Source organism: Sceloporus occidentalis, unplaced genomic scaffold (assembly GCF_023333645.1).
Source record: "Sceloporus occidentalis isolate IW3139 unplaced genomic scaffold, rSceOcc1.0.p SCAF_4, whole genome shotgun sequence".
Lineage (NCBI taxonomy): Eukaryota > Metazoa > Chordata > Lepidosauria > Squamata > Phrynosomatidae > Sceloporus > Sceloporus occidentalis.
The window spans coordinates 138,576,778-138,595,358 of NW_028316984.1; the positions used below are offsets into that span (position 1 = coordinate 138,576,778).

General features: G+C 39.0%; 1 protein-coding gene across 3 annotated transcripts in view; it reads right to left on the bottom strand.

Moving 5' to 3' along the window:
• Positions 1 to 1,059: 1,059 nt before the first annotated feature.
• LOC149314697 (serine/arginine-rich splicing factor 5-like) overlaps positions 1,060 to 18,581 on the bottom strand; it is a 29,271-nt gene continuing 11,749 nt past the window's right edge. For all 3 annotated transcript variants that reach the window (XM_089521734.1, XM_089521735.1, XM_089521733.1), the window contains 4 exons: positions 17,148 to 17,220; positions 9,067 to 9,140; positions 8,346 to 8,456; positions 1,060 to 2,570 (listed from right to left, as the gene is read on the bottom strand). In XM_089521734.1, coding sequence (XP_089377860.1) covers positions 2,321 to 2,570; positions 8,346 to 8,456; positions 9,067 to 9,140; positions 17,148 to 17,220 — 508 coding nt within the window. In that variant the 3' untranslated portion in view covers positions 1,060 to 2,320. The remainder of the gene's footprint in view (positions 2,571 to 8,345; positions 8,457 to 9,066; positions 9,141 to 17,147; positions 17,221 to 18,581) is intronic.

Here is an 18,581-nt window from a genome sequence, read left to right on the forward strand (position 1 = left end):
TTGGTACGGCAGACAATAGAGGGAAGGCTGTGTCAGACAGTAGCCAGGAGTTTAGGACAGAGGCATTAGGCAATCAACATTCATGTACCTTCACAGTTTTTGCAGAAGCAGCATAGTTTCATCCTTGTATGACATGGTACCCTAAGTGAAAATTCCTTTTCTAACATAGTGCATCTAGTCATACATGACTAGGAGATTATCAGGCACAGGCCTGGATAATGATGGGCAAGAAGAAACTAAAGAAGCTTTCAGGAAACAAGATATGAATTGCAGGCAAGTCTGTCAAGCAGGATCTTTCTGTAAGCTTTGCCAAAAGAGTGTACCTGTGATCAAAAAAGACAAGTTACCTCCAGAGAAGCTTAACTTAAAAGTTTCCAGAGGAGGAATGTGGATATTGGCTCCACAGAAAAGGGCTTGCAGAAGCAGCAATCTGAGCTTTGTTGAATCAGACCAATGTTCTATTTAATACCAAATGCCTCCAGGAAACCAATAGGTAAGGTTCAGTAGCATACTATCCTTTGTCATCCAAGGTAGATGTCACCACTTCCTGCGACAATAATTTTCATACACTACTCACTGTCAAAAACAAAGAGTTGCAACTGAAAGACATTTAACATGTTTATTTCATTTTGTCTCTCCCAGATTTGCCAGTGTTTCAACAGATGACAGAGTATTCTAGCATGACAAAGGAGAAGCATTAGTCCTTCCACTTTCTTTATACAATTGTGCTTCTCTTTCTGGCTTCCTTTTTTTCTAAACTAAATAGTTCCAAACGTCAAAGAAATGAATGTCGAGAACATTTCTGATTATTTTAATTGGCCCTTTCTCATCTTCTCCAGCTGTATGATATCCTTTTAAATTTGGCCTGATCAGAATCATACAAGTATTCCAAGTGTGGCCTTAGGATACCTCTGTACAGCTGTTTTATGATAGGAGCAGCTTTATTTTTAATCAGTTCCCCAAGAAACCCAACATGCAACTCATCTTTGTTACAGCTGCAGCACTATAGATTACCAAATCTCCTATTTGTAGTGAACAAATAATGACTTACAAAACTAGTTTCATTATGTATCAATTTTATTGAAAATAAAAACTGTTGCTAACAAAGAAAAAAGTTTACAAACTTAGTTTTAATGAGCAACACAGAAAGACTGCTGAAGCTACAGTAAGCAGGGGAGAACATTTATTGTATTTACTGTACCACATCAATACATTTAGACATTTTAGAACTGTTTACAAATATTTTAACCAGATTCTCTCATTTTAGGTAAGTGGGAGCAAGAGAGTTTAGTGATCACAAAATTAAAGTTAACAAAGTACTACCTATTAACAAAAGAAACAATAATCATGTTTTGTAAAATGAAAATGCGCCTTTATGCTTTAGCATTAATAAATTCACATTACATTAAGCTTTTGTTGAAAATTTGTCTTGACAATCTGAAAATATGTCATCTATGAAATTTGAGAATTTACTGTTTCTGATACCACTGTACCTTGCTATTTTTAGTGTCACACACTGGTAGTCACAGAGAATAAAGCTCTCTTTGCAATATTAAACTACAAGTTGAGATTGCAGAAAGTGTGGCATCTCTAATTTTTCTCTGTAAAATGAAGCATTCTCCTATATGCTGCATTGAGCTCTCCCTTGTTAGGATCATTTATAAAATGAACTGAGTTATGAAAAACTTTGCAACCAATCCTGATGAAATACAAAGCAGGAGATATACCTCCAGACTAGAGCTTATCATTTCAAAATGCACAGCATCTGCTTAAACAAGTAACTTAACTTCACTGGTTTGCTATTTTTCATGTCAATACTAGTTCAGAATAAGCAAAATCATTCATTTACTATCCACAAAGCCTCCTGTGAGCCATTAAAGGATAGATGTACACTGGGGATGCTATAGATGGTTCTCAAAATTGCATGTTAATCAATAGCTCAGCTCAACCTTGGTGGTTTACTCAATGCTAAGTAAGAAGAAAATAATCTATATGCAAATAAGAAACACAGCCAAAGTGGCACTACAATCTGTGTTTTCCGTTTATCACATTCAATTCCAGTGTGTGCTGCTGTAGTCAACAAGAGTTCACCTACAATTGTACATGGGGCATCTGGATAATTATAATTTTCCAATCCAATTTTTTATTATTGGTTACAGTTTACCTAACTCTATTAAGGGTGGGAATGAGGGCAGGATTACCTCCACTCTCCAGAGGTTTACGCTCACTGGATGAATTTTCCCTCTCCCATTTGCAACTTATTCAAGCTTATAGAAAATTTGACTTAAAAGTGGAATATTTATACATCTTTCAAAATACCTTAATTGCGGCTTTCAGCAGAGCTTGACCTAGAACGAGACCTCTTCTTGGTTGGAGGAGGAGAAGGGGAGGAATTCTGTGGGCCAGAGTGATGGTGTTTCTCGGACCCCTTCCTCTCAGGTGTACGGCTTCTAGAGCCCCTCTTGTCAGGTGTACGACTTCGAGAACGAGACTTGCTGCTTGATTTGGAGGATCTTGCAGACCTAGACTTGCTGCGAGATCTTGAATAACTCCGTGAACGAGATCTGCTCCTGATAAAGAAGAGATTTTTATGAAAACGTTTTAAGATTTATCATGTGACACTCAACATCCAGTATTCATAGTCAATTAAATGTTTTGCCTGCCTCCAATCTTGCATGTGCTACTAAAAAACTATCAGGACTCAGGTTACCAAGACTTGGGGAGACACTTGTTCGAATAGGTAAAGCTGGTGTCTCAACTAGTCCTCTTAGCTTGACTATTTAGCATTCAAACCGCTACAAGACTCTGGTTCTCTCTTCAAGAGCAAAACCACACTTTTAAGAGCTTTTAAAACCACACAAAGAGCCATTTATAAAGCACTCGATCTAGAAAGGGACACCTGAAAATCCCTGTTGCATGTGCAGAAGCTACTCTCATAAATGGCAGTAAGCAATCTGGGCCTTCTACTGCATCACACCCTAAGCTACCATGGGCTGCTTGGCTACCCAGCCTAATGCTATCGTCAGAGGAGACAAATACATATATCCATAATTAAGTGTAGATACACCCCAATTAACAGAGTAGATGTGTTGCTGGGCATTATTTCTTTAACAGTAAATTTGGCTCCAGAGGCAGCAATAACAAGGAAAGAATGGGGAAAGGTGGTGTGTGTGTGTGTAAATAAAAAGTCTTAAGGAGCTTCACTGTCAAAGGCTGTGTCAAATGAGGTATGCCTGTACTGCAGATTCTACTACCAAGTGAGAAACTCAGTTCTTTTGAACTATCCCTAAGAAATAACTTTTCTTTCATTAAGCAGTCAGAGGTTTGGTCTATCTAATTAAGAATTCCAAAATGCTTTTTAATGAATAGTACAATGGCCCCATATCTCTCTCTGGTTTCTTTGCGAACCAAGATTCAGGAAGGACTCATCCCACGCTTTCTACAAGCGCGTTGATGACTAAAAAGGCTGATCCGAGATAAACAAGTCCGGTTGCAGAAAGCACAGCAGAATGTCTCCTTGGGTGACGTTTCCAAGTTGTGGTTCTTTCTGCATTCTCGTTTTCTTCAAGAAACGTTCGGCGTGAGTTTTTGAAGAAGGCTGCAGCATCGTGGATAGCATGTCTCCATGCCTCCTGATGTGAGGCCAGGGTGAACCATTGTTGGTGATCGATTTGGCCAAGCCTGAGATGTTGTTTCAGGGAGTCCTTGTATCTCTTCTTTGGGGCGCCCCTCTTATGCTGACCCGTGGCAAGTTTACCATAAAGTATTATTTCTGGGAGGCAATGGTCCTCCATCCTAGAAATGTGTCCTGCCCAGCGCAGCTGCGTTCGCAATAGCATGGCCTCAATGCTGGTGATCCCTACTTGCTCAAGGACAGCAACATTCGTCACATAGTCAGTCCAGTGTATATTCAGAATTGTGCATAAACAGCGCTGATGAAAGCGTTCGAGGAGTCGTAGGTGTTCATGATAGGTGACCCATGTCTCAGACCCATAAAGGAGAATAGACAGTACAATGGCTCTATACACACTGACTGATTTTTGTGCTTCACCTCAAATGTTTGTTACTCCAGACTCTTTTGTGAAGCCTTCTGAATGCACTATATGCCTTTGCTAATCTGTGATCAATCTCTTTATCAATCTTGGCGTCTGAGGAGATGATGATTCCCACGTAGGTGAACTGCTGGACCGACTTAAGCACAGATTTGCCTACAGTGACGTGAGGATGGTAGTGTTCTTCCTGTGGTGCAGGCTGGTGGAGAACTTCCATTTTCTTCAGGCTGACTTCCAACCCAAACAGCTCTGCAGCTGTTGCAAAGCAGGATGTTAGGCGCTGGTTCCGTATGGGCAACAAGGGCAGCATCGTCAGTGAAAAGCAGCTCATGGACTAGATAGTTTAGAGTCTTAGTGCGAGCCCTCAGACGGCTTAAGTTAAACAAGCTACCTATCAGTACGGTAGCATATATAAATCCTGTCCTCTTCTTTGAGATCTGCCGTAGCCCTTTGAAGCATCATGCTGAAGACTGTAAACAGAGGTGGGGCAAGAACACAACCTTGTTATCACTCCATTAGTTATTAGAAAGGGCTCTGAAAGAGCATCGCCATATCTGACTTGACTGTGCTGGCTTTCAGGTAGCAAGATAACCATTTTAAGGAATTTAGGGGGACATCCTAGTCGTTCCAGGATCTGCCACAGACCTTTTCTACTCACAGTGTCAAAGGCTTAGGTAAGGTCGACAAATGTTACATAGAGTCCTTTGTTCTGCTTTCTACATTTCTCCTGCAGTTGTCTAAGGGCAGATACCATATCTGTAGTGCTCCTAATAGCTCTAAAGCCGCATTGGCTTTCAGGGAGAAGTTCTTCTGCAATAGCAGGAACTAATCTGTTTAGGTGTATCCTTGCAAGGATTTTTCCAGCAATGGAGAGCAGTGTTATACCTCAATTGTCTCAGAAATTGGATTTTGCTCCTTTTTTCTTATATAGGGTGATGATGACTGCATCTCCAAGATCTGATGGCAGTTCACCTTTTCCCCAGCAACTCACAAGGAGCTCATGGAGTTTAGCATGGAGTACATGACCTCCATGTTTCCAAGCTTCAGGTGGAATTCTATCAATCCCGGCTGCCTTGCCGTTTTTCATCTGCTGTATGGCCTTAAGGGTCTCTTCCAAAGTGACCCCATAACAGCAAAAGGATTTGCAGCCATCTTTAATTAGCATAGTACCCAATTAGAATCACAGAATCATAGAGTTGGAAAAGACCACAAAGGCCATCCAGTTCAACCCCCTGCCATGCAGGAACTCACAATCAAAGCATCCCTGACAAATGACTATCCAATCTCTGTTTAAAAACTTCCAAAGAAGGAGATTGCACAACTCTCTGAGGTAGTGTGTTCCACTGTCGAACAGCTCTCACTGTCAAGAAGTTCCCACTAATGTTGAGGTGGAATCTCTTATCCAGTAGCTTGCATCCACTGTTCTGGGTCCTATTCTCTGGTGCAGCAGAAAACAAGCTTGTTCTATCCTCAATATGACACCCCTTCAAATACTTGTACAGAGCTAGATCAACTCTTAACTATGTCTTCTCCAGGCTAATACTAGTAGGTACCATAATATGATTCTGTCCACTGACAATTCACAGAGCAGGTAACTTTTCAGGATTGTGTTCTGGGCACATCTTTCAACAGGATACTAGATCTGCTCAGCAACAGCAACAACCTTTCCCCTTCAGGTGAATGCTTATGTACCTGTTATACACACCATGTGAAAGATCACCTTTACTTTTGCTGGTTCCTCCTAATAAACCCTAGCCTGAGGGAGGGAAACTTTCCCCCTTTTTTCTGTGAACAATTTGTAGAAGGCTTGACTTCTCCCACATTCAACCTGATTCAAAAGTTGGAAGTAGCAGCAGGTTCAGGTGATTTCAACTACATTCAGTGCATGCTGCCAGTTATCATTAATTATCCCCTGCACAATTTGGGCATCAAAACAAAGGGACTATGCACACAATTACACCATTTCTCCTCTCCTGCTGGTGCTGTTATGCTGCCTTTGGCCGCTGGTGAGCAAACTATGCAGTCTGCAGACTTAACTGGAGCCTGGAGAGGAAGGGTGCAAAGTGCAGCTGGTCTGTGAATGCTAGTTTCATGTTCATCAAATTGGCAGATCCACAGGAAGTAAACAAGTGCTGTAAGAGTATCTCGCAGAACAGGTGGGAAGATTTAATACTTCACAGTCCCTCTTCGCCCTTCCATTTTGACACTTCCAAACAACCCTAGTCTCCCCTCGTCTCTATCCCAAATGCTACAGAAAAAAACACAAAAGGATAATACGTGGAAAATGCCTTCACAAACTGGCTACAAACAGTGATGGTCTCTGTGAGTGAAGATGGAAGCAGTACCTATCATAAATAATTTGTAGTAAAGACAGAACTTGTGTGACCATCTTTAAGTTCTCTACAGAGCTTAATTTCTAACACAAGGTATAAATCTGTTTAGCCTAGGAACCTTAATATGATGCATATTTCAGGTTCTGCTCTAGCTTACTGCTTTATCACACTAGGGGGCAAACAGGATTTAAACGAGAGTTAAACAGGAAATGTCATGTGATAAACACCAGCATTTCCTGTTTAACTCTCGTTTAAATCCTGTTTGCCACCTAGTGTGATAAAGCAGTTAGTGAGTATGAGAGAAGGCAGCATCAAGTAAGCTGCTGTTGACTCAGCTCTTATCTATTCACCTCTAAATCATACAAGGGGAGAGAACATTTGTCAACTCTTGAAACTGACCATAGTGTGCTAGAAATGGATTTAACAGCTGACTCCTAGGAAACAGTGGTTGACTACACAATCCAGGAATAATAACAACAATATTTATTTATAACTACTGTATATACAATCAAAATGGGGATGTGGTGGCTCAAGTAGTTAAGATGCTGACTCTGTTGATTACAAAATTGGCAGGTTGGCAGTTAGAGGTCTGGGTGCTGCATCGCTAGTCTCAGCTTCTGCCAACCTAGCAGTTTGGAAGCATGCCAATGCAAGTAGATAAATAGATACCACTCCAATGGGAAGCTAAACAGTGTTCTGTGCAATCATGCTGATCACATGAACACAGAGTAGCTGGATCTTCAGCTAAGTAACGGATATGAGCACGGCCACCTATGGTTGGACACAACTTGACAACCTTGTCAACAGGGAATACCTTTACCTTTACTTTACTTGGGGAATCCATCCCAGCCCCCCAGCCCCCCCAGTAAGGCAAAAAACGTGTATGCTCAAGCCCCATTGAATATAATGGGGCTTGGGCGCAGTGGTGTGCACGCGCCATTCATTGTATTGCCGCGTGGCTTCAGTGTAACCTGAAAGCCATGTATAGTGTGCCCGTGTATGGTGCGGGTGCACTGTACAATCAAAAACAAAAACAATAAAACCTAACACTAAAAATATACAGCGCGCCCACGTCATACGCGGGCGCGCTTTACGCGGCTTGAGCATACGTGCTCAAGCCGCGGGGTGCGCACGGGGCGGCGCATCCCATTCAATTGAATGGGCGCGTGCGCCCGTTGCGCCCCGCGCGCCGCCGCACCAGCGTGCACAAGCCCCATTGTTTCCAATGGGGCTTGAGCATAGGCAGAAATCGCCCTACGCGGAGGGATCCGGAACGGATCCCCGTGTAAGGCGAGGACCAACTGTACATCGAATTCCCAATATTCATTACCCAACTCAAGCAACCTCAGAAACAACTCAGCAGCTTAATCTGGCAAATCAGAGGAACATTTTCAACCCCTTACAAAAATGGGTGAGATCCTCCTCCAGCCAGAAGTCCAAATCATTCCACAGATGCAGAGCCAGATCCTGAAAGGTGTGCAGCCTTGACAGGGCTGTGTGCTTTGGTGAAACAGACAATTATCCTTTGCCTGAGGATCTTAGATTCCTAAATGGTGCATATGCTAGCCAACCTGCCAGCACAGATCCTAAATACAAAGGGGGGGGGGGAGGAGGAGGAAGATAAATATATTTCAGACAGAACATCTGATGCAGTAGTATTTCTATTCACCAGATGTCCGCACACAGCACTTTTCTCCATCCCCTTTTCCATCCTATCTGGATCCTGCTATAAATTTCTTACTAATCTTCTACTGATTTTAACTGTTATTTTATACTATTGTTTTAATGTCTTTCTGGTTTAATCTCTTTTTAGTATTACTATGTTTTTATACGGGGGGGGGGGGGGGAATATCTCATTTTATTGTTGTAATCCACTTGGATTCCAAGTGATTAAGCAGAATATAAATAATAATATTATTATTAGCACCCATCTATCAGATGTTCTTATGGGGCAACATACCTGCGTCTTTTGCGATCCTCAATTAGTTTGATTCTGCGCCCATTCAACTCACTGCCATCCAACTTGTCCAATGCACTCTTCATGTCACTAGATGATGCAAACTCCACAACACTACAACCATGAGCAAATTTGCCATATGAGTTTGTGATTGGTAGCAAGCAAGAAATATTTATTTGCATTTATTACTTGGAAAAATCATAGACTCTCCTTCAATGCCTATTGCAATACCACACTAAGTATTGGTACCAAAATTTAAGTACTTGGAAATTTCAGGAAACTGCTGCCCCCCATACTAAATGCTTTTATAGAACATAACATAGTTTAAAAAATTCCACAAAACCATTCTATAACCAAAAACATCTAGGGAATAAATCTGAAAACAGAGGTGCATTGGGATAGACGACTTCTTTTCCTTCTGCTGATCTTGTGTATGATAGAACTATAGGAAGCTCTCTTATCATGATGTTTGAGTGACATCATGGCCTTTGGCTGAGATCCAAAGTATGACACAAGTAGTTGCTTTGAAATTCAAATTCTGAACTGCTGCTCCCCATACTAAATGGCAAATCACAGAATTCTGATAGTAAACATACTTTCAAAAACCTGCCTACCCTATGCAGCAGGCCTGTTGCTTAAAACCAAACCCTCCCACTAGAAATATTTAAAAACAGCTATTCAGATTTGTAGAAATCACTTCACTAAATACAAAATTCATTCTTACCCTTCATTTGGATTGTTTCTGTGAGCATCTACAAAGGTAACTTCTCCAGCCTTTCTCATGAAATCTTTCAAATCCTGCAGTAAAAATTACATTTCACCTTATAAAATAAAGACTGAACTCAAAATACGGAAACATTTAGCTTCCTTGATAAAGCTAACAATTATAGTAAAATCCCATTTCATATGGCTATTACGAGCAAAATTAAGCTAACAGCTCACATATAGCAATATACTGTACAATTTAAAGGATTACCACATATATTTAACTATGCGACATTTGAATGGCATTATTAAATGCAAGCATTTGATCAAAACTGAAGTCTCAGTTTGCTAGTACATTAAAGGTTGCCTGCTAACATTTTCCTCTCTACTTCTACAAAAAATTAAACACAAACGTCTTTATTAAGCTAATGCTAAGATTCTGTCACAAACTCTCAAAAGGCAGTAACAACCACCTTCCTGGCTTTTGTCAGTCTGTGTCACAACCTCAGTGTTATTTTAACAGAGACTTGCATTTAATGTAGTTGAGAATGAGCCTATGCTGTAACACTACCCAATTAAGCATTAAAAATGTTTTACAACAAGTTGATTATGAATTATTTCTTAACCTTTACAAAGTGCCCCAAATAATAGCTGACATTTTATAGCCATAGGCTACTTACCACAATATACCACAAGTGGTCAGATGATATAAGCAGGTACCTTAAGCAAAGAGTCGCTTGTCCAATAATTGCCTAGCAGACCAAGAGGATCTCCCTTACATGGGAGGGGCAGAGGAATGGATCATAGCAATGCGCTTCAGGGGGATGTACCAGAGACCCTGAAAGCACTGGACACAGTCTCCGGAAGCAGCTCTAGAACCTGAGGTTGACCTGTGCTAGCCAATCGAGCTGTGGGCCAACCAAGATCTACATCGCCAAGATAGGTGTGTCATGGGTACCAAAGGGAAAACTCAGAACAGGCCAAGCCCTAGAAATTCAGCCACTAGGAACCCCAACCTCTTGGGTTCTTTCTCCTCCACACAAGAGAAACGAGGGCTAACCCAAAGCAAGGCTGTTAAAAGAGGTTCAAAATGAACTTGGTTAGATATATATTTGTGAAAAAAAAATACAAACAAAAAGCCTAAAACTGAACTACAGTTTACAGGATGCCTCAACTTATTTAGTGTTTAATAAAGTTTGGTTTAGTCTTAACAAACTAGCATGTGCATCAAACAGTCTGAAAACCTGAGCCTTATCCTAACAGTTTAAGAAGACATTTCTTCATGGAAGCAATCAATTCTACAACACCCAGAGCACTCTAGCCCAAATTTGCATGACATTTGTATATGCACATCTCAAATGTATAACAAGACCTACTGGCGGTGATGATTCTAATCATGTTTAAATAATGAGCACAAGAATTTTGAATAGTCAAGACTAGAGTACTTAGCATCTGTAAGACTGAATCTTCCCTATACAAAGTTCATAACATATAATGCAAAATGATGCTAAAAGTATTTCAAACTAGTTACATCCGGAGTAATGAGACAAAGCTAAATAATTGTTTTCATTAATCCTTGTGTGATCTGCAATTGTTTAGCTTTGATAGCACAAGCAAATGTGCATATAAAAGCCCCATTTAAAAATCTGACTATACCAAATTTGAAATTAAGATTTTCTGTCTACCTTAAACTTGTTGTAAATTTAATGTTTAACTATACTAGGCACATGAAGAAGGAAGCTGTACAAAAGTTTCCATCTTAAATATTTTTCTTAATTTGGCCAGATCCTATTTAGGAAACTGAAATAACTGTGTATCAACACCTTTCTACAGGAGGCCAAAATTTGTAGCTTTCCCTTCTGAGTTACATGGGAAACTTGCAAAGGGAAGGGGAAAATTACGAATATGCACCATCAGGGATTAATGGGCTTCTAGTCATAATCAAAAGGAGACTACGGCCCCATACAGACAGGCCAAAATAAAGCTGCTTCGGGTCATTTTGGAGGTATGCTGTTTAAATAATGCATGTGTGCTAAGAGCCTGGAAGATGCACCAAAGCCACGATCCAGTCCTAAGGACTGGTGCACAGCTTTGGTGCAGCTTCCGGACTCTTAGGACGCATGCATCATGTAAACAGCATACCTCCAAAGTGACCCAAAGCAGCTTTATTTTGGCCTGTCTGTATAGGGCCAATGATACCTTTAAAAGCCAGACTGTGCTGGCCTGGAAAAGTTCATGTTAAAGTTTGCATAGCTACATACCAGGATAAAAAAATACTATTTATTCAATCCTGAACATAAGAGCACAGGTCCAGAGCACCTGTGAGCTTATGTCCGGCACTATTTATCCCTCAGCTCTCACTGTAATATTAAAGAATTAATGATCAGACACATATTATTTATGAAACTGCTACCACTACGTAGTCCTGGGAGAAACTGCTATTCACATCATGTGAACAGCAAAATTTGCTTGAAATTCTATTAAAATATATGAGAAAATCAAAATCTAACATCAATGGGCCTTGAGAGTTATTAGTTTATTGTAAACTGCCACCTGGGACTACTATCTCACATGCAGTTATGTATGCCAGTCTTAACAAAATCAGTGAGTTACATCTTTTTAAAGGTTTCAGTTAGAGAGATTTTCTTTATGCAATTGAGATGGACACTATGTGATAAGGACTTGAGCAGATTAGGTAATTAACTATGCTGAAATGGGAAACAATGCATTAGTTTCCCTATTAAGCCTTTTCTGTTTCAAAGAATACAGAAAGTGATAAAACTGGGCAAACATCACATGCAAATTAATGAAGAAAAAGAAATGGGCATGGATGCAGTATGGCAACAATATTTTTTTCTTGCCTACATGAGGCAGTCATCTGCCAGAGCCTCAGGTTAGTGCCACGTTTTCTCAACCACAGTATGAATTCTGTAAACATTGAACAGTCTGAGATACATGAATGCCTGCAATTTAGTGTTTCTCATACAATTGGTAATCTCACCTATACCAAAAGCATACATGGCTTTTCCATAAAGCAGCCCATAGTTTGTATCATGGCAGCAAAACAGATTTGAACAGAAAAAAAATTACTTTGTAATTAAGAACCTTCAGAATAATTATCACTGGTTTTATGTTGGTTAGAATGTATTTGCTGCTCTTAGTTTTGATTCACTCATGAAAGGAAGGTGCTCAAAATAGAACTGCATGGAAACTACTCTATCCAGCAAGCTACCATGCAAAGTGGTTTACTAAGTAGTTCTGGATATTTTTCAATGCCTCTTCAGAGCCAGGCAAGGTGTGAAACTCTCATGAGAATTTCATACAGCCAGCCTGTCAGGAAGGGCAGCCCAACTATCTCAGTATTGTCATAGAAGAAATGAGAGCACTACACTACACTACACTACTTACTATTGTAAATAAGATCTCAGTGTATACCAGATCTAGTTCAAGAGAACTGTCATAACAGGCACAAGCTACTTACAAATACTGTACACTCGTTTCATAGTTGCTACTACTGTAATCTTTCCTTACTAATAACAAAACTGAATCTTGGCAAGGTGGAGACTCTACAGACTGCTGCTTTCCACGTTCAAGAACTGGCTAAGTAACATGCCCTGGATGGTGTTTCACCCCCACCTCTAATAACAGGTGTGTAGCTTGGGAGTAAGAGAGCCAGCATGGTATAGTGGTTTGAATGCTGGACTACGATTCTGGAGACCAGGATGTGAATCACCACTCAACCATTGGATGAACTTGGATCAGTTACACTCTCTCAGCCTCAGAGGAAGTCAAAGGCAAACCTTCTCACAACAAATCTTACCAATGTTCAGAATGCTTACATTTTGTTGTAAAATTTTACCATCTTATATTTTAAATTGTTCTAATTGATTGTGGGCACACTATGTGCGGCTACAAGCTTACACTGAAACTGTGCGACAATAAAGCCTGTGGCATGCGCACCATGAGTACACGCTCCACTGTTTTCAATGGGGCACGAACATACACAGAATTCCCCTTACGCAGAGGGATCCAGAACGGATCCCCTGCATAAGGGAAGGGCCCACTGTATATGAACTGGGATAAAAATAATGTAAATAAATAAATACAGAAGTAGCAGCCTGAAGCACCTGCAACTTTGTAATGTCAGGAGCAGCAGACACAAATACAAAATTAACAAGCTTCAGATAATGTACTTAGAGATTTGTGAAATACAGGTTTCCAACTTCAGTTGGAAACACAGGTTATTGCATTTGGCCTTTTGTTAGATGTGGAATAAAAAGTTAAACCTTTCTGTTTACTACATGTGGGATAAAAAAATTGAACTTTTCCCATTACTATAAGCAAAACAAAATTAATAGAAGAATATCCAGAACAGTTCAATGAAGCATCCATGTTATGAAGCATATAACTGGATTTCCAGATATCAGGGAGTAAAAGCTTGCTTGTAACATTTTCTGAGGCATATCCCAGGCCAGTCTAAGAAATCAAGAGCCCTTGGATATGATTAGGTAGTGCTTTTCTCTTCCTAAAACAAATTGGCTCCAGGCTTTCTTCCCTGGTCAAATGCCTATTGGTGGACATTCTACTTGGTTATTTGAAAAACGAATTCTACATATAATTTTGTTCATCTCTTCCATTAAATCTCCTTTTGTGTTTGATTTCTTCTAGAAGAAATATATTATGTGCTGTTTGAACAACATTTTAGTAAAAAACCTGTAACAAATAACAGCAGCAGCAGACACAAAGACAAAAGTATTTTTTTCCTTAGATCCTTGTTTTTCTAAAAACACTGTAATGGTAAGTGCCTCTAAGGAAGAAAACATTAGAATAATTAAATAATTCAGAGACAAATAAGAGGAAACCAGGGGAGGGGGGAGGCACTTGAAATCACTCATTTTATTTTGTGCTGTCTTTAGCATTTCTGTATTAAATATTTGCATTTTATTGTAAAATGAATCCAGCCATCATGTTTCATATTTTCACATTAATAAGTAGCTCGCAAATATATTTGCCAGACTTCCTTGCATCCTCAAGTGAGTCTCTCATCCTAGATTATGGCTCCTCATCCATGTGCTGCCCATTGATGGCACCACTGCTTTAACAGTATTTTCGTAACACACCCAATTTCTAAGCTTCCAAACTACAACTATTGGTCAATATAGTAAATAGATTTCTCTTGTTCCTGAAACGTGAAAGTACTCCCAATCTCTTCCTACCATTTGCTTCTTCAAGGTGCCAAGGGAAACCCTGTTTGCAACGTTTCTAGTACTCATTAAAAGGAAGATATTTCCTATTCTCAAATTTATATTAACTAAAAAGATAATAAAATTGAGGACAACTAATAATGATACTCATATAATCATACAATAACCTGCTAATCACCATAAAGGTTAGAACTGGTGCTAACTTAAACATAACAGCATCTTGCTGGTCATAAAACTTATAATTGTGAGAGAATGCAGGACACCACCCAAATAGAATCAGGTGTTATTTTCTGTTATTTTATGATTTTGCCTCCACAGTGGATGCAATTACCAGGTAAAATATTCAATTTCAGGATCTGTGCAGGAACAGTTATATATAGCATACAGTAAAAGGGAAGCTTTGTCTTTTGAAGAAAATATTTTGAAGAAAAACAGACTGCCATAATTTAATTAGCTTTAAGCTAATGATAGCAAATGGGCTAGTTTCTTAAAAGAGTTACATATAAGAACACATTCAAACATTTTGCTGATTCAATAGAACCTCATTTTTTGCTTCCACACTCAAGATTTAAGGAAATCTGAATTGGCCCGTTAGTATTTTTGGCCTATGAAACAGATGAAGGTGAGCTCTCTTTGACCAGATTTAAAATTAAACAGTAAAACAAGCTGGTATATTAAACAGTAAAACAAGCAGCAATTAGAGAAAAACAAAGAATGAAAGGAAAGGTGAAGAGTAATCACTATCCCTTCTATCAGTAATTATTTTGGATAGCAAACTAAGCCATGCTAAGAACCTATTTGTCCATGACAGATGGCAAAAGGTCTCAAAAATAACTTGTAAATATTTGTGTGATCACATTATAACACACACAAAGTTCTCAAGCATCCTACAGTTGTGTGGAATGCTGCTCTCAAAAGACTGCAAATGAGGACTGCTTTTCATTTAACTTACACAAGTATTTTGAATCTACATGTGAAACAGCTTTCACACTTTTAATTGCCAAGGTTTTCCCTAGCCTATTATGAAATCTTGTTGAGCATAGCTTAGGCAGATAACATTTTCACTTTCCCACAGGGAAATGCTGTATATATAGTATATTTTATACAGTATGGCTATTTGCATAGTTTATATTTTATTTATATAGTATATTTTATTGGAAGGGTAACTATACAGGAACTATGCAAGATCCTCTAGATATATCAATGTATGCCGAGGTCAGGATTATCCATGTCATTTTACTTCCAATTTCTGCGTATGGTTGTGAAAGCTGGACAGTGAAGAAAGCTGGCATGAAAAGAATCAGCTCATTTAAAAGATCATGCTGGAGGAGAGTTCTGTGGATACGATGGACAGCCAAAAAGACAAATAAATGGGTCCGAGAGGAAATCAAGCCTGAACTTTCCCTAGAAGCCAAGATGACAAAACTGAGACTGTCATACTTCGGACATATCATGAAAAGAAGTAACTTGCTAGAAAAAACAATGAAGTTTGGCAAGATAAAAGGCAGGAGGAAAAGAGGACCACCATATTACACATTGATAGACTCAATCATGGAAGCCATGTCCTGTGTTTGCAGGATCTGAGCAGGACAGTTGGTGACAAAATGCCTTGGGAGGTCTCTCATTTTTAGGGTTACCATAAGCCTAACAACAACAAAGCTTTTGACAAGGCTCCCCATTATATTCTTGCACACAAGCTGATAACATGTGGACCAGACAGTGCTACTGTCTGGTGGATCTGTAACTGGTTGATGGACCTAACCAAGAGAGTACTCATCAATGGTTCTCTTTTAGAACAGGACATGAACCAAAGGATTGAAATCACAAGAAAATATATTCCAATTAAACTTTGGGGAAAATATTTCAACAGTAAGCGGTGTTCAACAGTGAAATGGACTTCCCTGAAAGGTGGAGCACTCTCCTTCATTGGATATCTTTAAACAGAGATGGATAGCTCTCTCTCAGGGGAGCTTCAACTATGCATTCCTGCATAGCAGGGTGTTGGATAACATGGCCCTTGTGGTCCCTTTCTAATCCTATGATTCTATGATTTCAACAGGGACAAGTCAGATCTGTCATCCTAAGCAAATGTCATGTAACCTTATAAAATACTGCAAAAGGAAAAGAGATCAAAGATTACAGGTATACTGAATCCATAAATCTGAGCACTTCAAACATGAAATGGTTCAGGGTTTGCAATTTATTTAGCAGATATTTCAAACAACTGTTGAGCAGTCCCATTAGCACAGGACAATTAAGAGAAAAAAGAAATCATAAACAACTTAAAGGAAAACAATGTTGTGCCATGAATTTTCACCCCTACACAACCTATCCCATGCAATTAAAAAACCCTAACTTTTCAAGGCAACCAAAAGCTTTTCCAGATCCAATACAAATGTCTAAACTCACATGCATATTAAATATTATTCTAAACACAGTCCAGCTACTCACAAACCCCTTGAAGAGTACAGATATTGTATAAAAGTTGTTGTATCAGGAAGAAAACCAGTACTCCAGCCATGTGGCCATTCTGTTCATTCTATTGGAGCCAGATACAAACTGGAAACAAGCCGCAGATTTTACCACTGAATGAGACCGGCCTTTTAATTAAAAAGGTTAGATGTCTAAAATTGACTTTTCACAATTCTTTTTTAGATGAAGATTATAGTTGTCCAAGAAACACTAATCAGCATTTTAGTTGTTTTTTTTTTAAAAGAACATGTTTCTTAAAGACTTATTTGTTGATATGCATATCAAAGAATTTTAAGCTTTGGTTTTAATAAAGATACTCTCTAACTACTTTTACTAGTAATATTAAACTTTATGCTACCCCCTTCAGGAAACAACCCCCTTCATGTTTTGAGCAAGAGAAATCATATTTAAAGATCCAACTCACCTGCCAGCTTACACGTGAAGAAAGATTTTCAACTATAAGCCTGTGTTCAGTACGAAGAGGTGGACCATACTGGCTACAAGACACATACATTTTCCTGTTAGTTCACTTATGCTTCACAAAGAAAATTAAAATGCATGATGCTCTGAAAGCCAGTCTGTCTGCTCAGCAAACAGTGTGTTCTTTAGAAATCTGGCCACCCTCTATTTAAATGGGGGCAAGACTGCAAACACAGTTGGCTTGTTTGTAGTAGGAAAGGCAAACTGAGTATACACAAAAACAGCAAGACACACACTAAAAGACTATAGTTTAGTTCACACATATGTGTTAATCAGTTGATGGCTTACTTGTGTGCAACACAAGCACAGAAAGTTTTTGAGACTTAAACCTAATGTTAATGTCAAGTGATGAACATGACTATGTGAATCAGTCCTAGGAATCAATCAGGCTGTACAGAAGATAGCTTACTATAGTGTTGTTATTCCAATGAGCTCTAGTGAGATAAGTCACTATCTAGTCCATATTCTATTAATAAATTTGGTATTATAGGATCTGACTTTCTGTCATCACAACCACAAGTTATAAAACAGTAATAAAAATAACTAGAGACTCATACGTTAGTTGCTTTAGGCTACTGGTCAAAATCCACTCAAGGTGATGGCGCTTTCACATTACAAAATGCGACAACCAACATGTTCTCCTTTTGAACACTGAAGCAGAGGCAATTCCATTTTATTTGCCTACCTCTAAATGCCCCACATTTTCAGAATATCCAGATCTTCAGAGCATTTAAACAGAAGTTCCAGAATCCCCCAACTGGCAGGCCGAGTCCCACTTTTCACTACTGGAAACAGTAGTCTTTTCTTGTCTTGCACCATGTGCCTGATGTCATGAACGTGACTACCATGCCAGATGCCCATGAACGTCAGTCACATATCCTACTTTTAAAGTTCACTTTTAGCCTTGACCTTGGATCACTCCTACTGCAGCAACATCACTGCACTAAAAAAAAGAGAATCTAAACAGCATATCTCAATATGCAAAATTTGTTGTTCCCAATGCTCTTTTTAAACATTGGGATGGAAAAACGATGCCTCTGAATGATATACAAATATGCTATTTTAAAACAGTGCTTAATATAATAATTACAAATGTCTAACAATTTCTTAGAGAGATTACATCAAACAGGACTTCTGGCAGACAAATCAATACTGTTACAGTTTAAATGTGAGAAAACTTTAGGCACAACATTTTTGACAGTGACTATGAATATGCACCACAAATACACATAATGATCACTACAGATTTCAAACAGATTTTGACTTTAAAACATGATTTGCAGATCTCAAAATTTATTTTATTATAGGTTTTGCTAACAAAGCATTATAAACATTCCAATATATGAGTAACTTTCATTTGAGGTTTGAATCTTAAGAA